At 53.5% G+C, this 23,747-nt stretch overlaps 2 protein-coding genes across 2 annotated transcripts; both read left to right on the forward strand.

Moving 5' to 3' along the window:
- Positions 1-1,960: 1,960 nt before the first annotated feature.
- Positions 1,961-9,226, forward strand: LOC138119667 (olfactory receptor 52B2-like). Its single transcript, XM_069032164.1, has 2 exons — positions 1,961-2,087; positions 3,405-9,226. The coding sequence occupies exon 2, from the start codon at positions 3,440-3,442 to the stop codon at positions 4,412-4,414; it is 975 nt and encodes a 324-aa protein (XP_068888265.1). The 5' UTR covers positions 1,961-2,087; positions 3,405-3,439; the 3' UTR covers positions 4,415-9,226.
- A 1,763-nt stretch (positions 9,227-10,989) lies between these two features.
- On the forward strand, positions 10,990-19,107 carry LOC138120993 (olfactory receptor 52B2-like). The gene is given in 5 exon segments (XM_069034499.1): positions 10,990-11,005; positions 11,507-11,655; positions 11,782-12,072; positions 17,728-18,103; positions 18,106-19,107. Coding segments are annotated over 2 exon segments (954 nt in total). The 5' UTR covers positions 10,990-11,005; positions 11,507-11,655; positions 11,782-12,072; positions 17,728-17,733; the 3' UTR covers positions 18,690-19,107.
- The last annotated feature ends 4,640 nt before the right edge of the window (positions 19,108-23,747 follow it).

Here is a 23,747-nt window from a genome sequence, read left to right on the forward strand (position 1 = left end):
TTGCTCCTCCTCCACAGCATCCAGCTGGACCCTCCCAGCACCCCCAACATTGGCTGCCCAGTGCCTGCAGGGTCTGGCCCTTGGCTGAAGGCTGTCACCTGCCTCCCCCCACGCTGGTGATGCCACCATGAGCCCCAGGTGACGATACCACAATCCCTGGGTGATGCCACCATGAGCCCTGCAGAGCTGCCTGGCTGAAGGACCATTTCTTGCCTCACAAGGACCTCTAGAGTCACTCTCCCAAAGTCTCAGCACTTCTCCACTCATATATAAGTGGTGCTGTCCATGTCTCATCTCTCCTGCACAGGCAGGAGCTTCCCAGTGGGCTCTCAGTGCTCCTCTTCCCCATGCCAACCCTAGAGAGTCCCCTGTGTGTGCTCCGGGGACAGCAGGGACATCCCCCACATCTCACTCCTCCCAGTGACACCCTCTACTTCTGGGACTTCTGCCCATCCTTGCTCCCAGGCTCTGCCCGGCCCCTGGGATGCTGGATCCAGGTTCCTGCTGCACGCCTTGAAGGCTCTTGCCCCCTGAAGTGTCCCAGTACTGGTGCTGGTGTGGGGTGTGATGTGCAGGGAGTGTCTGGGGGCCCGCTCTGGGGTGTCCATGGCATGGGGTGCAGGGAGGCAGCTGGAAACCAGCCCGAGGTGGGAAGAGTCTGTGGCAGGAAGGAAACCTGGAGCTCCTCGTGCAAGCCCTGTGTTTGAGGCACAGCAGCAACACATCTTCTGCTCTACAGAATGACAGATCACTAAGCTTGGAAAAAACCTGCGAAGTCATTGAGTCCAACCTTCAGCTGAAGTGTTTCCCATGCAGCTCCTGCTCTGCCAGGACACGAAGGCTCAGTGCTGGCAGCGGGGATGGGCATCGGCTCTGCTGCAGAAGGAGCCACAGCCCACCCTGGAGGGAGCCCAGCTCCCACCTCGGAGAGCTCAGAGCATCATTCAAATCCCTTCCCGGAGCCGAAGAAAGGGGAAGCCAATCCAAATGCTACATTTTGAGATGCATGAGGCATCAGAGGAGAGACAACACCAATATTTCTAATTGCATGGCTCCTGTTGAACATTTCCACAGCTGCTGCAGGCGTGACGGTGCCTTGTCAGAGTTGGTGCCTTTCCTGGATCCAGGATCCTTCTGCAAGACCAGAACCTCCCACTCCTGCACCCCAGGAGCCATGTCTTTGAGGGAGGAGGGAGATGTGTCCCAGGGTAAAGGAGGGATGGGAAAGGAGGGGTTGGGACCAGGTCGCTGGGTGGGGCAGGACATTGCTCAGTATTGACTTTTCTGACAATACTTTTTGGACTTGATGATCTTAGAGGTCACAAAATCACAGAATCATGGAATCCCAGACTGGTTTGGGATGCAAGGGACCTCAAAGCCCATCTAGTGCCACCCCTGACATGGCAGGGACACCTTCCACTGTCCCAGGCTGCTCCAAGCCCCAGTGTCCAGCCTGGCCTTGGGCACTGCCAGGGATCCAGGGGCAGCCCCAGCTGCTCTGGGCACCCTGTGCCAGGGCCTGACCACCCTCCCAGGGAACAATTTCTTTCTAATAATGATTTTGTAGATCGTTGATTTGATCAGTGATCTTCACGATAATTATAATCATGATGGTAGATCGCTGCCCATGGGCTGGGGTTGGGTGGCAGAGGGTCCCCTGGCAGCATGAGGGGAGGTTTCAGCAGCGGAATGAGACCATTTTCACCTGCTGCAGGTAAAACACTCTCAGACATCCGCGATGCTCTGGATGCCGGGAGCGCTCAGGCTGTGCCCATCTCCTGCTCAGGTCCTCACCAGCCCGGCCTAGTGTCCGGGCCCAGTGCCCGGCAAGCAGAGAGGAAAATCACTTGCAATGCAAATGCTGGAAAAGCAGGAAATGCCTCACCCGGGAGAGTTAACTGCTGTTAATGGTTAATGGACCGGCAATTTAAACCTCCCCAGGACCAGGGGCTGATGCTTCCTCTGAGGTCCGGGAGAGGGAAGGATCGATATCATCAGCCCCGGCAGCGCTGGGGGCTTTGGGCTCCCCCCGAGCTCTGCATCGCTCGAGGCTGTGGCTCCTCTTCCCACTTCGGGGCTGGCCCTTGGTGAGTCATTTTACATCAAACGCTGGGGTTTGGGGCAGGGATTCTGTTTGAAAAGACTGAAGGGAAGGAAAGTGGCGTGTGAGAGGAATAGATTTCCATATTGCTGGGAAGCGGAGGAGGAAAGTCTTGCTGAACTGCTTTGTAGCCCACACACAGTAACACCGGCTGCCGTTGGAGCCTGGGAACGCTCCCAGGCAGATTTAATCCCCTGTTCTAGACTCAGACTGGCTTGATTCACCTGGGTGACGTGGGTTTGCAAGTGGAAGAGGCGACTGGATAAATATTTGTGATGAGCTGAAGGTCTTTTCTGTACTGAGCCATGTTTTCAGTGGACTTTTGATTCAGAATCCTTCAGAATCCTTAATGGAAGCGCTTAGAAATGCAAACACGTCTGACTTGGGTACCTGCTGTTTGCAATGAAAGTAAATCAGGCTGCAAGGAGGGAAGGTTTATCTTTGGTCCAAATCCAACTGCTTTTCCTCTATCCCAGCCCTGGCCTGGGGATTTTCTAATGTATGATGGAGTTTACACAGGGAATGGGGGCTGGGGGTAAGATGGGGGGAAGCCCATCAGCCCAGCAGTCCTGTGGTCCTCCTTCTTCCCAAAGTCCTTCTCATGGCAAAGCTTTTGTGGAGGACTTGCAGCTTTGCATTATTCAAATCTTCAAAAATACCCTCAGGCTGATCAGTCATGGGACAGTGCTCTTCCAGCTTGGGGACGGTGCTCCCAGCTCAGGCTGCCCCAGTGCTTTGGGGACTGGGAAAACTGAGCTCTGGAAACTGAGAGGCTGGAATGGTGCCAGGGGCTGAGCATCAGTGAAGAACTCTGCATTTGGTCACATCCCAGACACTGCCCAACACTGATACTGGGCCAGGATTTATTCCTGCTTTCGGGATTTTACAAGGAACTCTCAGTCCCTGGTCTGAGCAGGGTGAGAAATTCTGTCATTTCACCGCCCTGGAGGAACCTGGAGTCCCAGCACAGACACAGCTCTGTGTGTGCTCACAGATGGAGCCACTGACTGCGACAAGGCCGAGGGTGACTCTTACAAGGTTTCTGTGACAGTGAATAAAGCAGAGCTGGAAAAAGGCCTGACCTGTTTTGCAGTGGCATTGGGGGGACAGAGATGTTTTCCTTGTGGACACTTTGTAGGACTGACAGAACAAACAGGGTCCTTTGTACAAAATACAGCGAGGGAACCCCTTAGGGTGGAAGGCAGGTGCCTTGTGACTTGTGTCCTGATTTGCAGCATCTGTCAGGGGTCGTGGGCAAATCCAGGCTCACGGGAGTTGTTTATCCCTCCTCTTTCTTGCACAGAGCTGAGCCAGGCTGACCCTGAGCACGGAAACACCATGTATGAGCTCAACGAAAGCAGCTTCGACCCCATCACCTTTGTCCTGACAGGCATCCCAGGCATGGAGGAGTCCCACATCTGGATCTCCGTCCCCTTCTGCCTGATGTATCTCACCGCAGTGTTCAGCAACCTGGTCCTTCTCTTCGTCATCACCACGGACCGGAGCCTGCACGAGCCCATGTACCTCTTTCTCGCGATGCTGGCTCTCTCTGACCTCCTGCTGTCCACCACGACGGTGCCCAAAATGCTGGCAATCTTCTGGTTCAGCGCCAGGGAGATTTCCTTCGATGCCTGCATCACACAGATGTTCTTCACCCATTTCAGCTTCATCGTGGAATCCTCTGTGCTGCTGGCCATGGCCTTCGACCGGTACGTGGCCGTGTGTGACCCGCTGCGCTATGCATCCATCTTGACCCCCGCGGTGATCGGCAAAATTGCCGTCACCGCTGTCGCCCGCGGGTTCTGCATCATGTTCCCCCCGATCTTCCTCCTGAAGCGGCTGCCGTACTGCGGGCACAACGTGATGCCCCACACCTACTGCGAGCACATGGGCATCGCCCGCCTGGCCTGCGCCGACATCCGGGCCAACGTCTGGTACGGGCTGACCACGGCGCTGCTCTCGTCGGGACTGGACGTTGTTCTCATCGCCGTCTCTTACGCGCTCATCCTCAGGGCAGTGTTTCGGCTCCCATCCCCAGAGGCTCGTCTCAAAACCCTCAGCACCTGTGGCTCCCACCTCTGCGTGATCCTCATGTTCTATGTGCCTGCCTTCTTCTCCTTTCTCACACACCGCTTCGGCCACCAAATCCCAAGTCATGTCCATATCCTTCTGGCCAACCTCTATGTTGTGGTCCCACCCATGCTCAACCCTATTGTCTATGGGGTGAGGACCAGGCAGATCCGGGAGCGTGTCATCCGCCTCCTCTGCCCCACAGGGGAGTGTCCCTGCCCTGGCTGGGGCCGCAGGTGCTGAGCTGGGGAAGGGGGATGTGGGATGGGGTCTGGAAAGCAGCACCAAAGGCTGCAGCACTTTCTGGCCTGGAGGAACTGGTTTGCCCAAGGGGTTCAAGAGAAGCTGAAGGTGGTGTGATTTCTGGAAATGTGGGCTTGGGTCATCAACATCTTCACTGTTGCTGGTTTCTCCTGGAGCTGCTTCCCCTGAATTTCCCTCATTGGCAGAGACTGGGCAGCTTCAGCTGAGAAGCATCAAGGCTCTGCTGACTCACTGTCCCCTGCTACAGCTGGTTGTGTTTGCTGTGCTACAGCTTCGTTTCTGCCTGTTCCTTCGGCTTTCTAACAGTGTCCAGACCATGAACACCTTGTTGGCTGCCAGACTGGAGCATGGCACACCAACCATGGCTGGATGGGCAATGCACTGCTCACCATGGCACAGAGGGGGTATGTCCTCCTGTCCTCATTGCTCAGGGACCCTGGCATCTCTTGCTGCTGAAGATGTGTCCCTGCTGAAGTGTCCTGAGAAAGGGACACATGGGAAAGGCTTTATTGTCCTGTGTTTGAGGGAAACATTTCCCTTAAACCATGACTCCCAAATGCAATTCAAGCCTTTAGAGGGGTGTTTAAAGGGACAATGGTCTCCTACACCCACCACATCCCACTGGGATACTTTCTGCCCGTGCAAGAGCATGGCATTGTGGAGCAGCACTCAGCCTGAAGCACGTTGCACCTCAAGATACTTCTCTGTCCATGTGCTGGCTGATAAACCACCAGTTGTGTCGCTGGATATTTGATTCATCCTTCAACACCCAAAGAGCTTTGCAGGATTTTCCTTGTTCCCCTCATTGGTGGGTGTAGCAGTTGAGTCAGTAACACCTCATTCTACCTGAGGTCAGTGGCACCCTGCCCAGGCGATCCTGAGCAGCGGTGCAGGTGTGAAAGGTGAGCACTCGGCATCGCTGGAGGACCAGCGAGGACAACCCGTGTGTCTGGAACACAGGCTGAATCCCAGAATCACTGAGGTTGGAAAAGACCTCCCAGATCATCAAGTCCAGCCTGTGTCCAATCCCCACCTTGTCACCAGCCCAGAGCACTGAGAGCCAAGTTGGGCTCTGCTGCCAGGGAACAGGGACAGGAGGAGAAGGAACGGCCTCAGGCTGGGCCAGGGGAGGCGCAGGGTGGACAGCAGCAGGAATTTCCCCATGGAAAGGGAGGTCAGGCCTTGGAAAGAGCTGCCCAGGGAGGTTTGGAGTGCCCATCCCTGGAGGTGGCACTCAGTGCTCTGGGCTGGGGACAAGGTGGGCATCGGGCACAGCTGGGCCTGGCTGGGCTGGGAGGGCTTTTCCAGCCTCAGGGATCCTGGGATCCTGTGACAAATGCTTGATTCTCCTCTCTGCATTCCCTGCTGTCAGCTGTGTTCCTCTCTTACCCACCACTCTGCGGAATGGGGGCCTGGGCACTTTTTGGTCCCTGCTGAGCTCAGGGGTTTCCTGGGGTCTGGCCAGCACAACTCTGCCTCATCCAGGCAGCAACCAGAGTGTTTTGGTTGTGGTTATTAGGGAGCCCTTTCTGGAGGCTCCACAGTCCAGCTCTCACAGAATGCCAGGAGTGGGATGGTCTGACCCCGTGTTACCTGTGAGACCCCACGAAGGGTCCGGCGTGTTCCCGGTGTCACTCATGAGATGAAGCAGATCAGCCATTTCTGCCAGAATGTCCTTGTGCTCAGGCTGTGAGGGCAGCCAGTACTTGCCAGTCCCACAGCCTGGCTGGGCTGCAAAGCTCTTTCAGACCTGCCCTGGTCTGAAAGTGGGGAAATTGCTGTTGTGCACCTGGACCTCAGAGCTGTCTCATTTGGAGGGGGTAGTGACCCCGGAGATGTTGGGAAATGGCTCTCCCAGGATCTGGACTCCAATAGATGTTGTGCCCTGCATCAGGGCAGGAGCTGTGGGATCATTCTGGCTGGAGCTGATCCAACCCAAAGTTCCTGATGGAGGGCAGGAGCCATGGGCACTCTCTGGGACCAGGTGTGTTCAGACCCGAATGACTCAGGAGCTGAGATCAACACAGCAACCCAACCAGCAAACTCTGCTCCAGCCATACCAGTAATGCTTCAAAAGAACAGGGGAAGAGACATATTCATTATTTCAGATCAAAACTCCCCAGAAGTTTTTCACTTTTGCAACACATTTCTTCTTTTCTTTATTTTCCCTTGATTTGATCAAAAGTGGCACCCTGTGACGGGCACAGGGGAAATGAAAGTCTGTTCATTAGAGGCTGTTTGTCTACCAGTGGAGATAACGGAGCTGGGTACAAAAGCTGCTCGTGTCGCTGGGTTTTTTCAATGTCCTCAGAACGTTCGTGTTTGTGTTGGCTTTCTTAGCAAAAAAAAAAAGTGTTTGCACAGAGCAGCCACGTGATTTTTGATAGGAGATGGAGCTGTGAGAAGGAAAACGTGTCAGGAGAGTGCGTTGCTGTGAGCAGCTCTGAGAACAACTGAGCTGCCACCTGGATTTGTCAATATGTGGGGCTTGGGGCAACCTGGGATAGTGGAAGGTGTCCCTGCCCGTGCCAGGGGGTGGAAGGAGATGAGCTTTAAGGTCCCTTCCAGCCCAAACTGTTGTGTGATTCCATGGTTCTCTGGATCTGTCTGCTCGTTGGGGTTTCCCAGAATGGTTTTATACAATGGCAGAGGCAGTTTTAAACTTGCTGCTCTGCTCCTTGGGTGGATGTGGTGGCCAGGTCAGGAGCAAACTGCCCAGGGAAATGTCCCCAAGTCAATGAATCACCAGCTGAGCCATTCCTGGCCAGGGGCCCGTGCCTAATGGGGCATTAGCCAGCCAAGCAGGGAGATTTATATTTCAAGGTGGTTAAAATGTCAGCTTAATACCTCACACAGGGTGGGAAACCACAGCTCCTTCATATTTTTTTTCCTGGAGACACCCATTCTTTTTTTAGCTCAGTTCATGGTTTTTGCAAGTGTGTTTGGATTACAAGGACCTTTGCCTGGTAGGAAGGAAGGGAAGGAGGAAGGTTCTCTGCCTCTGACACAGAGTTAGAACAAGATGAGCTTTAAGGTCCCTCCCGACCCCAACCGTTCCACAATTCCATGATTCTGTAATTGCAACTGGTGTTTTTCCCCACATAGCACATGCAAGAAGTAAATGAAATCTCAAAAATCTTTGGGAGATAAGTGGAAGTCACTGCGAAACACTCCTCTGCCCTCAGTGAATGTTTCTGTACACGGAGGAGGAGCTGAGCCTGCACCTGGAGTGGAGATGGAGCCTCGGGTTTGTGCCGAGCCAGGCTCTTGGTGTGTGTTTGAGAGGTGAACGCTCTCCAGCGTGTGATTGCTTTGCTGCATGGACAGGGACAAGCTCAGCTTTCATCACGGACAGAGCCTCGAGTGGGCCAGGTTCAAGTACCCCATTTGCACTCGGTTTTATTGCTGTTCACAGACAAGGGCGCTTTGTTACCTGTCCTTCCCCTGCGGAGCGCTGGGCGCAGTGCGTCAGAGCAGCGGAGCTCCACGACTGTAGTTCTCCCACTTCTCCCATCACAGCCTTGGCAAACGGCAGGATAGAGGCTCCTTGGGAAGAATGGACGGGAGAGGAGGGGTCACCCTCAATGTCAGTGAGCGGCTGGATGCATGGAGCTCACCTGGGATGGATGGGGAGCCGACTGAGAGCTCACGGGTCAGGATGCCCCTGGATCCCTGGAAGTGTTCCAGGCCAGGTTGGATGGAGCTTGGAGCAACCTGGTCTGGTGGAAGGTGTCTGTGCCCATGGCAGGGGGCTGAACAGGATGATTCTATGATTCTGTGAAATGTTGATTTAATAAAAATCCCACTTCACAGACAGGTAGATAATAAACAGCACCACCTCCTTGCCTGAAACGAGACGGTAACTGAGCCTCCAGGGGGAAGTTTTGGGTGGCTGGTTTAATCTCATGGATTACAGATTTCTTCTGGACCCGAAGGTGCCTAACAGCTCCCTGAAGGGTCGTGGCAGTCAGGAGGCTGCAGACTGCAGTTTCCCTGCCCTCAATGCACAGCCTGCTGAGGGTCTCTGCAGGTTTCTGGGAGTCCAATTCTAGTGGTCCAATAAAATCAGAAAGGGGGACAAAATCACCTAAGAGGTTTGTAGCAGGAATGTCTGCTGATCTCTAGCTCAGAGCTCCCAGTTTCCTCTCCACTGTGGTTTCCAAAACGTTAAAGCAGTTCTCGGTCCTAAAGCACTTCCAGTCTGGGGCAAGCACAGGGGTAGAGCTCACACCTGATGGACAGATCCCTGCCAGCCCAGGCTGGTCCAGGCACAGCCCTGGGAACCCCTTTGGGATCCACGATCCGGAAATGGATTGTGCAGGAGTGACTGGTGCAGGGTGATGAGTGATGGGGTGGTGAGGGCTCACTGAGGTTCCTTCAGGGACAGCCTGAGGGTCTACAGGGCTAGTACAATCAGTGCAGTTAATTAGTGCAGTAGTAGGAAACACCCAGGGTAAACGAACTGGTGCCGTCTCCAGTGCCCTTCGCCACATGCTCAGGTGTGAGCACAACCCCCCGCCCCGTGGTGTCCCAGGGCACTCCTGGACCAGATACAAACTCAGGCTGTGTCTGTCCCAGCAGGCTGTGTCTGTCCCATGGCTGGCACAGGAGGTGGGTGACAGAACAAGGCTGGGACATGGCACTATTGTTTCAGCCTTTTCAGGCTTTTAACTTTGTCTGTTTGCATATCCAGAGTGAATCTACTGGAGTGTGTCCAGGGAAGGGAACGGAGCTGGGAAGGGGCTGGAGCCCCAGGAGCGGCTGAGGGAGCTGGGAAAGGGGCTCAGGCTGGAGCAAAGGAGGCTCAGGGGGGACCTTGTGGCTCTGCACAAGTCCCTGACAGGAGGGGGCAGCCGGGGGGGTCGGGCTCTGCTGCCAGGGAACAGGGACAGGAGGAGAGGGAACGGCCTCAGGCTGGGCCAGGGGAGGCTCAGGGTGGATATTGGGAAAATTCCTTCCTAGAGCTGTCCAGCCCTGGCACAGCTGCCCAGGGCTGGGGGGGAGTCCCCATTCCTGGGGAGATTTCACAGCCCTGTGGATGTGGCACTTGGGGACGTGGGTTAGTGGTGGCCTTGGCACTGCTGGGGAATGGGTGGACTTGGTGGGCTCAGAGGGCTTTTCTGGCTTCAGTGACTCTGATTCTGTGCCTTGCTCTAGCTCCCAGAAGCTGCAGGCAGAAGATTCTCTTGTCTCACAGGCTCCAGTAACAGAAATGCCAGTTCCTAGCCAGGATGGAGGAACTGGGATAGTGCAGGGGGACCCTGATAAAGCAAATTGCCCAATATTTACTATTCCCAGTTAAAATGTATCTCAGAAGTTAAGGTGTCTGTGCCATGAGTAATGCTGGCCGTGAACCAACTCCCCTGAGCCAACCCTGGGTATCCCTCAGCTGCTCTTTGAGCCTTTTCCTTACACCTTCACCCAGCACAGGCTGCCCAAAGGGGCTGTGGACTCCCCACCCCTGGCAGTGTCCAAGGCCGGGCTGGATGGGCGCTGAGCAGCCTGGGATGGTGGAAGGTGTTCCTGCCCATGGCAGGGGGGTACAATGAAATGGACTTTAAGGTCCCCCCCCAGTCCAAACCCTCTGTGATTCTGTGATACCACAGCTCCTGCAAGTGAGGAATGATGTGATGTGTTGCATCGAGACACATCAGCCCCCAACCAGTCAGGATCCCACCCCCATCCTTCATCGTGGGGGGGGGGGGACACCTGGGCTGGAGAAGTCTGTGCCCTGCTCTCCATCCCGGTCTGTGCTGTGTGTGCCGCTGCCCCGCTGGGGAGCTGGGCCCTGCTGGTCCCCACAGTGAGGGAGGGCACTCCCCAAGCCCCTGGGCCTCTCCCTGCACGCTGCCCGTGTGGGACCTGCTCTGCCCACAGCCTCTCTGCCCCAAACCCTCGGCCTCACCTCTCTTTCACTGTTTGCCTGGTGTGGATGGCAAGCAAACCTTCCTCAGGTATCTCTGGCTCAGCCAAACTAGGGAAAGAAAAAAAAGTTTCTGACTTAAGTCAGGAAAACCATAAGTGTATGTGCTTAAATGAAATGGAGAAATGGGATTATCAGAGAAATCTGAAACAGCTTCATTTGCCTTTAGATTCAAATAAAATAATGGCAAAGTGAATATGAGACTTGATCAATAGTGTAAAAGGGCAGGAATGTAATTAATGGCAATCAGTGCTTGTTTGGGCATTCAGCTTCCGTGGAGACATGGATTTTCATTTTCTGATGGTTCCACATGGGGTGATAAAGTTACCCAAAGCCTGAAAGAGTTACCCCAGGGCTGGATGCAACCTGAGTATTTTTTATATTCACAACATTGTGATATAGAGCTCATTATGCCACACAAACAAATTAATGAATAATAAGTAAAGCAGCTGCTGGTGGACTTTGGCCAGCTGCAAAACATCACTCCAATATACGTCTCATTTTCCATATATTCCTGGAGAGGTCCTGCAGGGATTGGCCAGGTGCTGGGTCTGATGTTCTGTGATTGGTATCGGCTGTGTAAACACAAGTATAAAATCATTGCTAATGAGGTTTTCAGCTGATGCAGAGGCACTAATTTAATCAAGGTGAGTGCAGCCACCCTCCAGGAGGAGAGTGAGGGCTGCACCAGCGTGGGGGCCCAGCCCCAGTGAGGGGGGGCCAGGGCAGCTCAGGGGTCTGAGGGAAGGAGTGTCTTGGGGGGGGGGGGCACTTGGGTGATGCTTGGCCCCAAATTGAGGGTCTTGGTGTGTCCCTGCAGCCAGTGATGGGTCCTGGTGGGCAGCACAGGGCAGTGTCCCTCGGCTTGTTCCCAAATGCTTCACTCCGTGCCCACGTCTGGCTGTGGATGGGGTGACCAACAGGGCTGGAGTTGTGCTGGCCTCCAGGGGAGGTTCTGCTCCTTCCCACAGCACTGTCCAGTCCCTGTGGGACACCTTGGCCACTGTCCCAGTACTGGTGGGGGTGAGATGAGGGTGGGGAAATCAGGAGGAACCAGCACTTGGATACCACTTTGCTCAGCAGCTACAACAGCTGAGGGCTGGTTCCCAGTCCCTTTTGAACAAAAACGCAAGCAAAGCTCCTTGCAGGTACTTTTTGATGTTATGAAGGGCAAAGGTGGGTGATCACAGCAGTCCTTTGTTGTGAGAGATGAGACTTTGGTCCCAGAGCTGCTGGAAATCAAGACAGGCTCCTTGAGTGTCTGCTGAGGGGATGGGAGGCCGTCAGGTGACTTCAGGTGAGCTGTGGGTGCTACCTTGACCTAAGCAGTGTGGCCTTCCCCCCGGGCTGGGACAGGAAGGGGGGGGCTTTCTCACGAGAACTGTTTTAGCATTTTTGGTGTTAAACACCCTTCTGCCCCCAGCTCTTCTTCTTGTCTGGTGAGCCAAGAAGAGCAAGACCTTGTTTTGAGTCATGGACATCTTTGGATTGCAAGCAGCATCTGGAGAGTTCCCTCTGCATCAGAGCGATGAAGGAGTCTGAAACATCTGCCTGGGATCCCAGGTCTCTCTGGACAACGTCAATTACCAGATGCAACGGGAGAAAAGCGCGAATTTTCTGTTTCTTCAGTCAAGACTTACATTTTGAAATAGGGTGGGGATGAAGGGAGGCAAATTGAGCTGGGGGAAGAGGAAAGCAGGCTCTCCCTGTTGAGGTGAGGAGGAGTATGCCCTCGTACCACCTTGAGTGCCTCCACATGTCCCTTGGAGGGTGGGCTGGGCTGGGCTGGCAAAGGGCTGCCTGATTTACAGCCCCAGAGCAGGAACTAGAGCAGGTTTCCTGGAGAGCTCGTGTGCTCCATCCTTGGAGATTGTTGAGACTCAAGCCCTTGGCTGACACTGATTGCGCAGGCAATTGGACCCAAGACATCCCTGGGTCCTGCCCAGCCTGGATTGCTCCACAGTTCTGTGCCTGAGCCATTGTTATGGGCTAGGTTGTGTCACGAGTGTTCAAGACCCATCACACTAAAGTTTTGTCCCTTTTTAGGTACAGGAAGTGCAAGGAACAGGCTGTAATGGCAGCTGGCAGTGCCACTGCCCCAGCTCCCATCACCTGTGTCCTGAGGGGCATCCTTGGCATGGGGGAGTCTCATCTCTGAGCCCAACCCCTTCCAGAGGTCAGCAATTTGTGGCTGTTAGGCAGGGATTGCTTCCATGCAGCCTCTCAAGGACTGGGGGGTGACCAGGGGATGTTTTGGCTTGGAATCACACAAGGTTTGACTTGGAAGGGACTTGAAACTCACCCCATCCCACCTCTGCAATGGGCAGGGACACCTTCCACTGTCCCAGGCTGCTCCAAGCCCCAGTGTCCAGCCTGGCCTTGGACACTGCCAGGGATCCAGGGGCAGCTCCAGCTGCTCTGGGCACCCTGTGCCAGGGCCTGCCCACCCTCCCAGGAAACAACTCCTTCCCCATAGCCCATCTAAATATTCCCTATTTTAGTTTAAAACTGTTTTTCCTTATGCTATCTCATCACTTCTCATTGATCTGGAGCCAGAGCTCTGCCAGCAGTGACAGGAGGCTGGTGAGGTCACTGCCACTGCTGTTCCCAGCAGCAACAGGGCTGTTGGTGGCAGTGAGGGGGACACAGGATCAATTGTGGGGACAGGGAGCAACCTGGCATCGGAGTACCGTCCTGGCTGTGTGTGGCAGTGGGTTCTGCCCAAACAGACAAGTGCAGAGCAGCTCCGGGGCTGCGAACACGTGCTGGGGCTTTGGGAGCATTGGCTCCTGGCACGGTCAGGGAACAAGCACCACCCAATCCTTTGGGAGCTGTCTGGGCCTCGAGTCGGAGATATGAGCCAGGCTCTCTGTGAACTGATCAGGAGATTTCTGATGGAAAGAAAACTTCTGCAATTTAGAAAATTGATGTCAGCATCAAATATCCTGAAAGTTGTGAGCATAAGTCTAAACAAATGGGGCGGTTTGGCTCTGCACCTGGGTTTTTCTGATCCCTCTGTGAACGCTGGTTTGCAGATTTTGCAGATGAAATTGAGCAGCAACCTGGGGACCTGAAGACTTCTTTCCATGCAGCACACAAACAAGAAATGAACCATGGGATGCTGAGACACATTTGCCTCCTTTTGGTTTTCTTTTGAAACAAACACAGTTTTTCTCAGCTGGGTAAATATTTGTTCTGCTGACGGTGCTGGAGTGTGTCTGCTCTGGGAACAGGGAATTGAACATGGATGCTGCCGAAATCTGCCATTGCTGGGAGCCCATCAGAGGAGAGGGGTTGAGCCCAGGTGCAGGGCTGGCAGCAGAACCCCAGAAAGACCCAAAGGCTGGCTGGGGTGGAGAGTTCCAGGGTGTTTTACATCCCTGAAGCAAACTTGGCAGGATGGGGGTGTTCACTGAACCAGGAAAGATGGGTCTAGAGCAGAAAGGGAGGGTCCCTGGGGGTTTTCAGGGGACTTGGCCATGGCAGATTGCAAGTGGCTGGGTGAGGAGGTTGTCTCAAGTGGAAATGGTCCTGGAGTTCCCTGAGCCTGCACTTCCCAAGTCGTGGTTCTCCTCTGCCCCACAGCTGAGGTCGCCTGGGAACCAATCTGCAAATCGAAGGCTGGACCTTTCCATCTGTTCCTTTGTACAATGGCTGAGCTCCAGTGTCCACCCATGTTCCCTGGCACTGGCTCCTTCCCTGGCAGAGGCAGCAGCCTCGGGCAGTTCCAGGCACATGTTTCTAACCTGGCCAGAACAGCAGACATCATCTGCCCAGCGCTCCCCTGGAGAGCACAAACTGTTCACTGATAGCTCTGCAGCAGCGATCCTGCAGCTCTCTGGGCCCCCCGTGCCAGCCCTGAGTGCCACACAGCCAGGCACCACCTCGTATTTTGGATTTATTTGGATTAGCAGTCCAAGTGGAGAGTGACTTTTTACAGGGGCAGAGAGTGATAGGGCAAAGGAAATGGTTTTACACCAAAAGAGATTTGATGTGGGGAACAAACTCTTCCCTGGGAGGGTGGGCAGGCCCTGGCACAGGGTGCCCAGAGCAGCTGGGGCTGCCCCTGGATCCCTGGCAGTGCCCAAGGCCAGGCTGGACACTGGGGCTTGGAGCAGCCTGGGACAGTGGAAGGTGTCCCTGCCATGGCAGGAGAGTGGAAAGAGATGAGCTTTAAGGTCCATTTCAGCCCAACCCACTCCATGATTCCCGTAATACCTGCAATCCTAACCCAGACTCGGCAGGGTGGCACTCCTGCTGCGGAGCTTCAGGGGCGTTGGATGCTGAGCACCACCACTGCTCTTGTGGAATTATTGGCTTTATTATGGTCAAAATCTTCCTGTGTTTCTCCATTGGGGGTGGCACCCCACTGCAGGTGGCTGGAGCTTCATTAGTGCTGGAATGACCCAGCCTGCCGGAAATCCTTCCTGCAGATGGAGGGGTTCCAACGGTGAGCATGGTGAGATTCCTGGGGGCTGGAGGGAGGAGTGGTCACCCACTGACCCAGGGCACAGGGTCCAGGCATTAATGGAATCATATCACAGAACGGTTTGGGTTTGGGAGGCACCCTGAATGTCATCTTGTTTCACCGCCCGGCCATGGGCAGGGATGCCACCCTGCTCCTGTCAATCCAAGGAGGGATCCTAAGCCCCGAACTCTTTCTCCCATCCCCTGGAGCAGCCCAGCCCACAGACCTCCTCTCGCATTCCCGTGGGTAAACTCTTCCAAATTCCTTTTACCGAATTAATCACCAAGGGAGATCTACACAACAATAATTATTCAAATCAGGGATTGCTATTTATAGGGATGCGCTCTGTTGTTCGCAGAACGCATCCCGTGCACGCCCGGCTGCTCGGCACTTTCCATGTCAGAATGGTTTGTAGGACTCCTCGCGCCAGCCTGTTTTCCCAAAGTCTGGCTGTGTCTTGCCGTAGCCTGGGGTGCGTCCCGCCGGTGCCGTGGGGTCCCGGGGACAGGAGGTGCCCTCGGTGGGCTGGGGAGCCGGCAGGAACCCCGCTAGCGCATCTGCGGCAAGAGCCACCTGCTCGTGTGCGGGGCCAGCTGGGGCTGCAGGGGCGAGGGACGGCACCCCAGGGCGGCTGGAGCTGCCGAGCGGGGCAAGGAGCCTCCCGGTCCGCTCCCCGGTCCGCTCCCCGGTCCGCTCCCCGGTCCGCTCCCCGTCCGCTCCCCGGTCCGCTCCCCGTCCGCTCCCCGTCCGCCGGGATCCCGCGGCAGCGCAGCCGGGCCCCCTTCCTCCCCAGGCTAGGGAGCTGGTGAGCTGTTTGTGGGTGGATTTGGGGCCAGAGCGATCTCTGGGGCGCTGGCAGGCTGGCGCAGAGCTGCCAAATTCCCCGTTAACAATAGCCACGGGAAAAGCCCTCCCTTCCGAGCGGCGAGAGCAGCCGCGCCCTGACGGGGACAAGGTGTCCCTGACAGCTGGCGGTGCCGGGCTGGAGGTGGCCGGGCAGCAGGGGCAGGCAGGAGTGACCCCACGCACGGGGCGATGCTCGGGGGGCGATGCCGGCGTGGGCACCCGCGTGGGTCCGCCCCAGCATCGCCCGCTCGCTCCCGCCGAGAGCCGCGGACGCGCCCTGCATGCCAGGGAAACGCGCCTGCGATTTCGGTCTCTCGTGAGGCGAGGCGGAATCCCCGTGAATCCTCCGTCCTGCACCGCCGTTTTGTTTCCCGGACCTCCCTCCTGAAGACCGGGTGTCCGGGGGGAGGCTGCCCCATGGATGCGGCACCAAAGCCCTCCTGCAGCTCTTCCTGTGACCCTGGGGCAGCTCGCGAGGGATAGGGTTTGTGTTTTAGGTAACTGCTTTTAGTTTAAACTAAAATGGAAAGATTTTGGGGAAGAAGAATCCAAGGAGCTGCTCGGGCAAAGCTGTGTGAGCTGCACCCCTAGAGCTGCATTAAAAACTGTATTAACAGAGTTTTGTAGTGAGGACGGGTCATGGAGGAGAGGATCTGATAGACCATGGAGGAAGGGGTTTAATGCTCAGGGACTCCTGGGTGCTCCTGGGTGCTCTGCGATTCCCGCTGGATCCCTGTTTATTTGCAGTTTACCATTCGCATTTTGCCAGAGAGGCCGAGCTGTTGGCATGGCAGCACAGCTGCCAGCTTCCAGCACTAGTAATACTTTTTGTCTTAACACCTCACATCCGTTTTTGTTTCATGCAATATTTATACTGAACTGCTTTTAAAAAATTACAAAATGGGTTGTTAATATTAGAGAATAGTAGTTATTGTTATGTAATACTTCTCATTATCATTATTATATGTTAGGGATCGGGGATCATTAGGGAATCAGTTATTATTTTGATCAATTTTATTTTTAAAGATGATCCACTGCCATACTGTGTTCCTCTGGACCAGGCTTCTTGGACTCTCTTGGTTCAGGATATTTTAGACATGAAATTGAGTGTGAACAGGGAATCCAACCTGTTGCTGAGGATACAGTGGCTTTTTCATGCAGAGTCAATATTTTCGTGTGCAACAACACCACAGTTTTTCAGCACTTACCACTTCCTCCTGCGTTATGGCTAATTCCTTAAGGTTTGAGTTTTGAGATTTAAGACTTGAGTGTTAATGCAGAAGCTGCTGATAACAGTCATACCCCATTTAATTTGTGTGTGACTCTGGCTCTGATTCAGCCTCTGGGGCTCTTCAGGCCTCTCCAGGGCAGCAGCACATCCCTTCCTTTGGCTGGAGGGAGAACTCCATCTCACACAGGTTTTCCTCTGACACAAAGGTCTTTCCAAGTGCCTGGTTAAATTTTAGTTCTGCTAGATTTGCTCTGGAAAATACTGCAAAGCAAATTGCATTTGGTCTCAGAGCTAAAAGGGGAGGGAGAGAAGTTTGGAGACAAGGAACATGGGCAGCCAACTTCAAACCTGGAGTTACTTTTGTTCTCTACTCTAATGTGAGTCCAGGGGCCCCTAGAACTCCCCATTCTTAGTGCCTGAGAACCTCTTGTTCATCCCTGCAAACACTTGACCACTCCTCTCTCATCACCTGCCTTCTTCCTTTTACTCTGCACTCACAGAACACAGAAATATCACAGTATTCATGCAACAAGAGCTGATTCTGTCTCCAGTCACTCTGCTCGCAGTGGAAGCACTGGAAGAAAAATGCAGAAATGTTGTGTTAAAATCAAGTGAGGAGGAAATCTGGATGTTGCCTTTTACCCTAGCAGGAGTGTGGGGACAGCCTGCAGTGCAGTGCAGACCATGGGGTTTGTACGCTGGGGTTGCACCTCTGGCTGTGGCTCTTTGTAGACCGGAGCAGGTGACACGAGGCATTTGGTGCTGCTGGAAGAGCTCAAGCACCTAAAATAACGTTCTGTAGTGTCTTCTGCCTTTGCTTTCAGGTGAACATGTCCCCATTCAATCTGACCGGCTCGACACCAGCCACATTCATCCTGGCTGGGATCCCAGGCATGGAGCAGCTGCACGTCTGGATCTCGATCCCATTCTGCTCCATGTACCTGGCAGCCCTGCTGGGAAACGTTGTCCTGCTGTTCACCATATGGACCGAGCGCAGCCTCCACCAGCCCATGTACCTCTTCCTGTCCATGCTGGCCATCGCTGACCTCACGCTCTCCACCACGACAGTGCCCAAGATGCTGGCTCTGTTCTGGTTCCGAGCTGGGGAGATCTCCTTTGGCGCCTGCCTGACCCAGATGTTCTTCCTGCACTTCACCTGCTCAGCAGAGTCGGTGATCCTGTTGGCGATGGCCTTGGACCGCTTGTTGCCATCTGCTTCCTGCTGTGGTATGGGGTGGTGCTGACCCCATCAGCTGTGGCCAAAACAGGGCTGGCAGCTTTGCTGAGGAGTTTCTGCATCATTTTCCCCTGCATTTTCCTCCTGAGGCGGCTGCCGTTCTGCGGGCACAACGTCATCCCGCGCACCTACTGCGAGCACATCGGCATCGCCCGCCTGGCCTGCGCCGACATCTCCGTCAACGTCTGGTGCAGCCTCATGGTGCCTTTCACCGTGATCGTGCTGGATCTGGTCCTCATCGCTGTCTCCTACGGCTTCATCCTTCTGGCACTGTCCAGGCTCCTGTCCAGGTCTGCCCGCCACAAGGCTTTCCACACCTGCGGCTCTCATGTCCGTGTGCTGTTCCTGTTCTACATCCCCGCCGTTTTCACTGCTCTAACACAACGCTTTGGTCGGAACATCCCCCCCACGCTCCACATCCTGCTGGCCAACCTGTACGTGCTGTTCCCGCCGCTGCTGAACCCCATTGTGTACGGGGTGAGAACACAGCAGATCAGGGACAAGGTTGTGAAGGTGTTCGTCTGCCCCAAGAGCCACCTGCTGAGATGATGAGAGTGAAAATGATGGACACCTACATGGGACTCCAAACTCCCCACCCCAAATTCTCTTTCAGGCAATGTCCCCAAGTCTTCTGCTTCCCCAGTCAAATACAGAACACCCAACATCCTCACACCACTGTCCCCAGGTTTGTGCAAAATGCAAGATAAAGGCAAAAATCAGGATCTCTGATTGGCAACGGAAGGAGAGTGATCAAAGAAATGAGAAACTACTCCAGGTATGTCACCTTTGGGAAATCCCAGACTCACAGAGTAGCTGGGGTGGAAAGGGACCTCCAGAGATCAGCTCATCCAACCCTCCTGCTCAAGCAGATTCATCCAGAACAGGTTACACAGGATCACGTGGGTGGGTTTTGAACATCTCCAGGGAAGGAGATGCCCAACCTCCTTGGGCAGCTGTTCCAGTGCTCGGTCACCCACACAGTAAAAGAGTTTTTCCTCATATTCAGCTGAAACTTCCCATGTAAATCCCCTACGAGGAGCAGGTAGGTGGAATTCCACTGTGGTGTGACAATAAATCTCCATCTCAGCTGTTCCCTGGAGTCAGGTGGAAAGATGTATAATGAGTGTGTTCTTCTGAATGACACATGTTTAATGAAATTCATCTTAGAGATTTATTCTTCATTAAAATTCATGGTATTGAAAAATCTCCAAAAGGAATAATACAGAAATAAAAGCAGGTGTTGCCCTTCAGCATTCTGGGGCTGTCTTTAATCCTTAACTGTATCACTTGACCTTACTTCGAGTAAACATGTCAGTGAAAAATCATCCTCAAAAGAATCACAGAATGGCATTGAAACAAATTGTTGTTATTGAACCCTAAGAATGCTCTTGCTCCAGAGTAGCTGCTTTCCTGGAGCTTAAAAATCTCTTGGGCATCAGTTTGGAACAGCAACTGGAGGCATCAGAGCAACATCCCCCAGAGCAGAGCTGCAGCACTGGGCAGGGCTGCCGAGAGTCTCTGAGCAGCCTGGTGCAGGGAGCCGTGTGACCGAGCACGTTACTCTCTCTAAAAATAGCCCCAAAAAAATCGAATGCCATTCTGAGATGGAACACAAGAATTTTCTTTCAGTAGCTCGACGTCATTTCTTGTTGCTTGGAGGGAACACATGGGATTGCTGTTTTGGGAAGAAATTAAAAGTAAAAAGGATGACCCATGCTGCCTGTTCAAAGCTGGCTGGGAGACATCAGAACGCTGACACCGGCCTCCAAGGCCTTCAGCCACGGCTGGTTCCAGTGGCAGCCACATGTATAATTCATTGTTTTCTCTACAGCAATTTAATTGGTCATCACTTTATCGCTTGTTTAATGGCAGCAACTTAATGTTCTAGTCGAAATTCATCCACGCACTCACCCAATGGGAAACCCAGAGGCTTTGCAGAGTCCACAGACCTGCCCGTTTATGAAGGCAGAGGGACAGAAGCCGTATTTATTCCTATTTTGAGTGGTATTTATTCTCATTCTGAGCAGCAAAGATGAGTTCAGTGATTTGCCTAAGGTATATCAAGCCTCATTTTAGAAGCTAAATGGATTCAGGTTTTTTTAATGGTAAAAGTCTCATTTTCTAGACCTTCAGTTGCAATCAGAGACCTCGGCAGTTTCACCCCCTCAGTGAAGGGATCACTGTTCATGATGTGCCTCACTTCCACCCCAAAAATAATAGGGTTAAAGACGGGAATTGCTGGTGCAGTGATGCCCATGGTGGAGAACACTGTGACCAAAATGGTGCCTTGAAAATGAGAAAGGTGCTGGGGGGCGAAGCAGGAATGCAGAGAGAGATTCCTTGTTTTGCTACATATCCCAGATTAAAAAAAACCCCAGCTCTCTCAGTTCCAAACCCTGTCAAGTTTCAATTTGCTTTTGACCTTGAAAAATTCTAGCACAGTCACAAAAGCTGCCAGGGAGAAGGAAACTGATGCTACAACATTTAAAACCAGCACCTTTACAGCATTTCACCATTTCCCTGTAAAACAGACCTGTGCATTTCTTTTTTCCAGGAATCACTGATTCTATAGAGTTCTGAGGTAAGAAACAAATCTAAGTTTTGCTTTGGTTTCCAGTGTTTGAGTTGCATTAGGTCAGAGATGATTTCTACACTCCCTTTCAACCCCAACCATTCTCTGATTCTATGAACTCTTCATTTGGGTTTAAGTTATACTGAAGCTCTGCTATCTGCCTCTAAAGCACTATAAATCTTTGTGGGTGTGTCAAACCTGGGCTGATGTTTTGCTGTAGGTTTGTCTCAGTGATGTGTGTCCTGTCATGAACACTGATCCCTTTGGGAAGAAGAAAGGAGTGATTTTCTGGCGTGTGTGGAGAACTGAGTGAACACCACCTTGCTGATCAATAAACCCCCTTAAATTCAGCTGGTGCTCTCACTGCCAGCACAACACGTCCCTGGACAGGCAGCTCGGCAGGAATGATCCCTGCAGATTCAGAGTGAGTGAATATGGGGTGGCCTGGGGGGCCTCCCCGGTGGGATCCCACAGAGGCTGACCTATGGAGCAATGTTATGAAATGTCACTGAGGGCCCAGGGTCACCAATGCCTTGCAGCAAATTAATGCAAATCCACTTCCACCTCAACCCTGCCAGGGCTTGGATCGAGAGGGATCAAGACTGCGGTGAAATCAAATCCTCAGCCTTAATTTGATCTATGGATGCCTCAGGGGATGCCAGTCCCAGACCCTCAGCGAGAGGCTTCGCTGTGGGAAGGCAATCCTGCTCCACAGGGGCAGCTCCTGAGCCGGCACAAGCACAAACCACAAACACCCTGTTTGTACTCAGTCCTTAATATTTTCTTTAGTAGTTTCCAAGCCGCAGCTGTGCTTCAGTTTACTCGTGTCGTGCAGCGTGTGAGCAACCTGCTTCCAGCTCTGGGCCAGGGCTAACCAAAGCCGGGTTTGTATCAGCCTGTGGAAATCAGAGCTTGGCCCAGCGAAGCCCTGCCCCAGCTCAGTTCATCTTCCAGGACACACGCAGGGCAGGCAACACAGGAACAGGTTCTCAAGGTGTTGGTCTCTTCTTCCAGGGAACAGGGATGAGAGGAAATGGCCTCAAGCTGTGTCAGAGGTTTAGGGTCAGTGTTAGGGAAGACTTCATCACTGAATGGGCTGCTCAGCGCTGGCACAGGCTGTGGAGTCGCATCCTTGGGGGGATTTCCCAGCCCTGTGGATGTGGCACTTGGGGACACGGTCAGTGGTGGTCTTGGCAGTGCTGGGGAAGAGTTGGACTTGATGGTCTCAGAGGGATATTCTGACATCAATAATTCCATGATTCTGTGATTCTGTGATGCCTTAGTCTAACAGAGAGGGCTTCACTCGTGACCCCTCAGAGGCCCTTGTGAGGAAAGCAGCCACATGTCCTTCATTTCAACACCAATTTAGTTGAGCTGGCAGCAGGAGCTTGAGAGGTTTCCCCTTTATGCCTGGAACTCACCAGTTAAGGATGTGCTGGCTTTCACATTTTAGACAGGCATTTTCAGTGGTGTTTGATGGACCCCAGGGGCCAAGCCTTTCATTCCACTGGCTTCCATGCAATGGACCTTACTGGACCTCCCAGGCTGGGTGCAAGAGAGAGTGAACACACACTGAAATAGACCCTGTTGCATTCTTTTGAGGCAACACAGAATCCCAGACTGGCTTGGGTTGGAAGGGACCTCAAAGCTCATCCCATTCCACCCCTGCCATGGACAGGGACACCTTCCACTGTCCCAGGCTGCTCCAAGCCCCAGTGTCCAGCCTGGCCTTGGGCACTCCCAGGGATCCAGGGGCAGCCCCAGCTGCTCTGGGCACCCTGTGCCAGGGCCTGCCCACCCTCCCAGGTTAGAGTTTCTTCCCCATATCCCATCTAAATCTCTGCTCTCTCAGTTTGAAACTGTTGCCCCTTGTTCCGGAATTCCAGGCCTGTGTAAAAAGACACTCTCCTGCTTTTCTATGAGCCCTCTTTTCATGACACCAATAAAAAATGATCTTATGCTAATGAACCGTTTCTTCCAGAATTAAGATTCGCTCACCTTTGTCCCTGTATGGAGTGTGAGTCACTGTGACTAAGACGTGTCTGTGTGTCTAAGAGACACCTGGAATAACAGTGTCCTTCCAGAAGAGCTGCCAGAGCCGCGGCTGGGCTCAGCCCCTCCCGCCCTGGGGAGTCTCGCAGGGTCTGACGCTGCTCCAGTTCCCTGCAGGTTCCTGTCCGTGGGGCAGAGCAGCTCCTGGACTGGGACGGGCTGGAAGGGCCTGGAGGGCGGCAGGTAGGACACGGTTCCTCGGAGTGTCCCAGCTGGAGGCGGGGCCATGGGACAGTGCCACCACCAGCTCAAGGGAAGAGGTTTCACCTCTTGATCAGCGGCCACGCCTGGAAGGCTTTGTCTGGTTCTGGATCCTTCCAGGTATGCGAAGATAAACTGTAAGCAAGTCCAGGTGGGACCACAAGAGGGCTGGGTGGATGGTGCAACTGGGGCTTCTGACCAGCAGAAAAGAACCCAAAAGCAGTGTCTAATTAAGTCTGTCAATTCCTGAAAGAGAATCCAGGGGAAAGATGGAGTCAGACTCATCTGAGGTGAAAAGACAAGAGGGTGGGTGGAAGAGCTGCGATAGGGGAAAATTCTGTTGGAAAATAAAGGAAAAATTCTTCCTCATGTGGGTGGGACTGCAGACCTTGGAAATACAAGACTTGGATACCCAGAGCTCCTTCTTCAGGCTGGAAGCTGTTTGCTTGCAAGGACATAGCAGGTTCCAACTATAAAAACTTGTTTTCCATTTTAAATTTCTCTCCCTGACAATCCTGACTGGGAACTGCCAAGTACAACCTTCTCAACCCTCAGAAAGTCCCTGTGCTGCCCCTGAAGTAGAGAGCAGATGTACACATATCTCTATATTTCATTATTACCATCATATTTTATTTCATAAATTGCTCAAGTCCACAGCAGTGGATAATGAACACTCCACTGATTATTTTACCATTTTCACTGGTGTCTCTGGGATAAAATATCCATGAACAAGAGACAAATTCAGGCAAAACTTCAAGGAATTAGTAAATTTATCAGCTGCC

Source organism: Aphelocoma coerulescens, chromosome 1, assembly GCF_041296385.1.
Source record: "Aphelocoma coerulescens isolate FSJ_1873_10779 chromosome 1, UR_Acoe_1.0, whole genome shotgun sequence".
Lineage (NCBI taxonomy): Eukaryota > Metazoa > Chordata > Aves > Passeriformes > Corvidae > Aphelocoma > Aphelocoma coerulescens.

What these genes read in the sequence shown, in the direction of transcription:
- LOC138119667 (XM_069032164.1), top strand. Translation starts at nt 3,440, where the DNA reads ATGTATGAGCTCAACGAAAGCAGCTTCGACCCCATCACCTTTGTCCTG.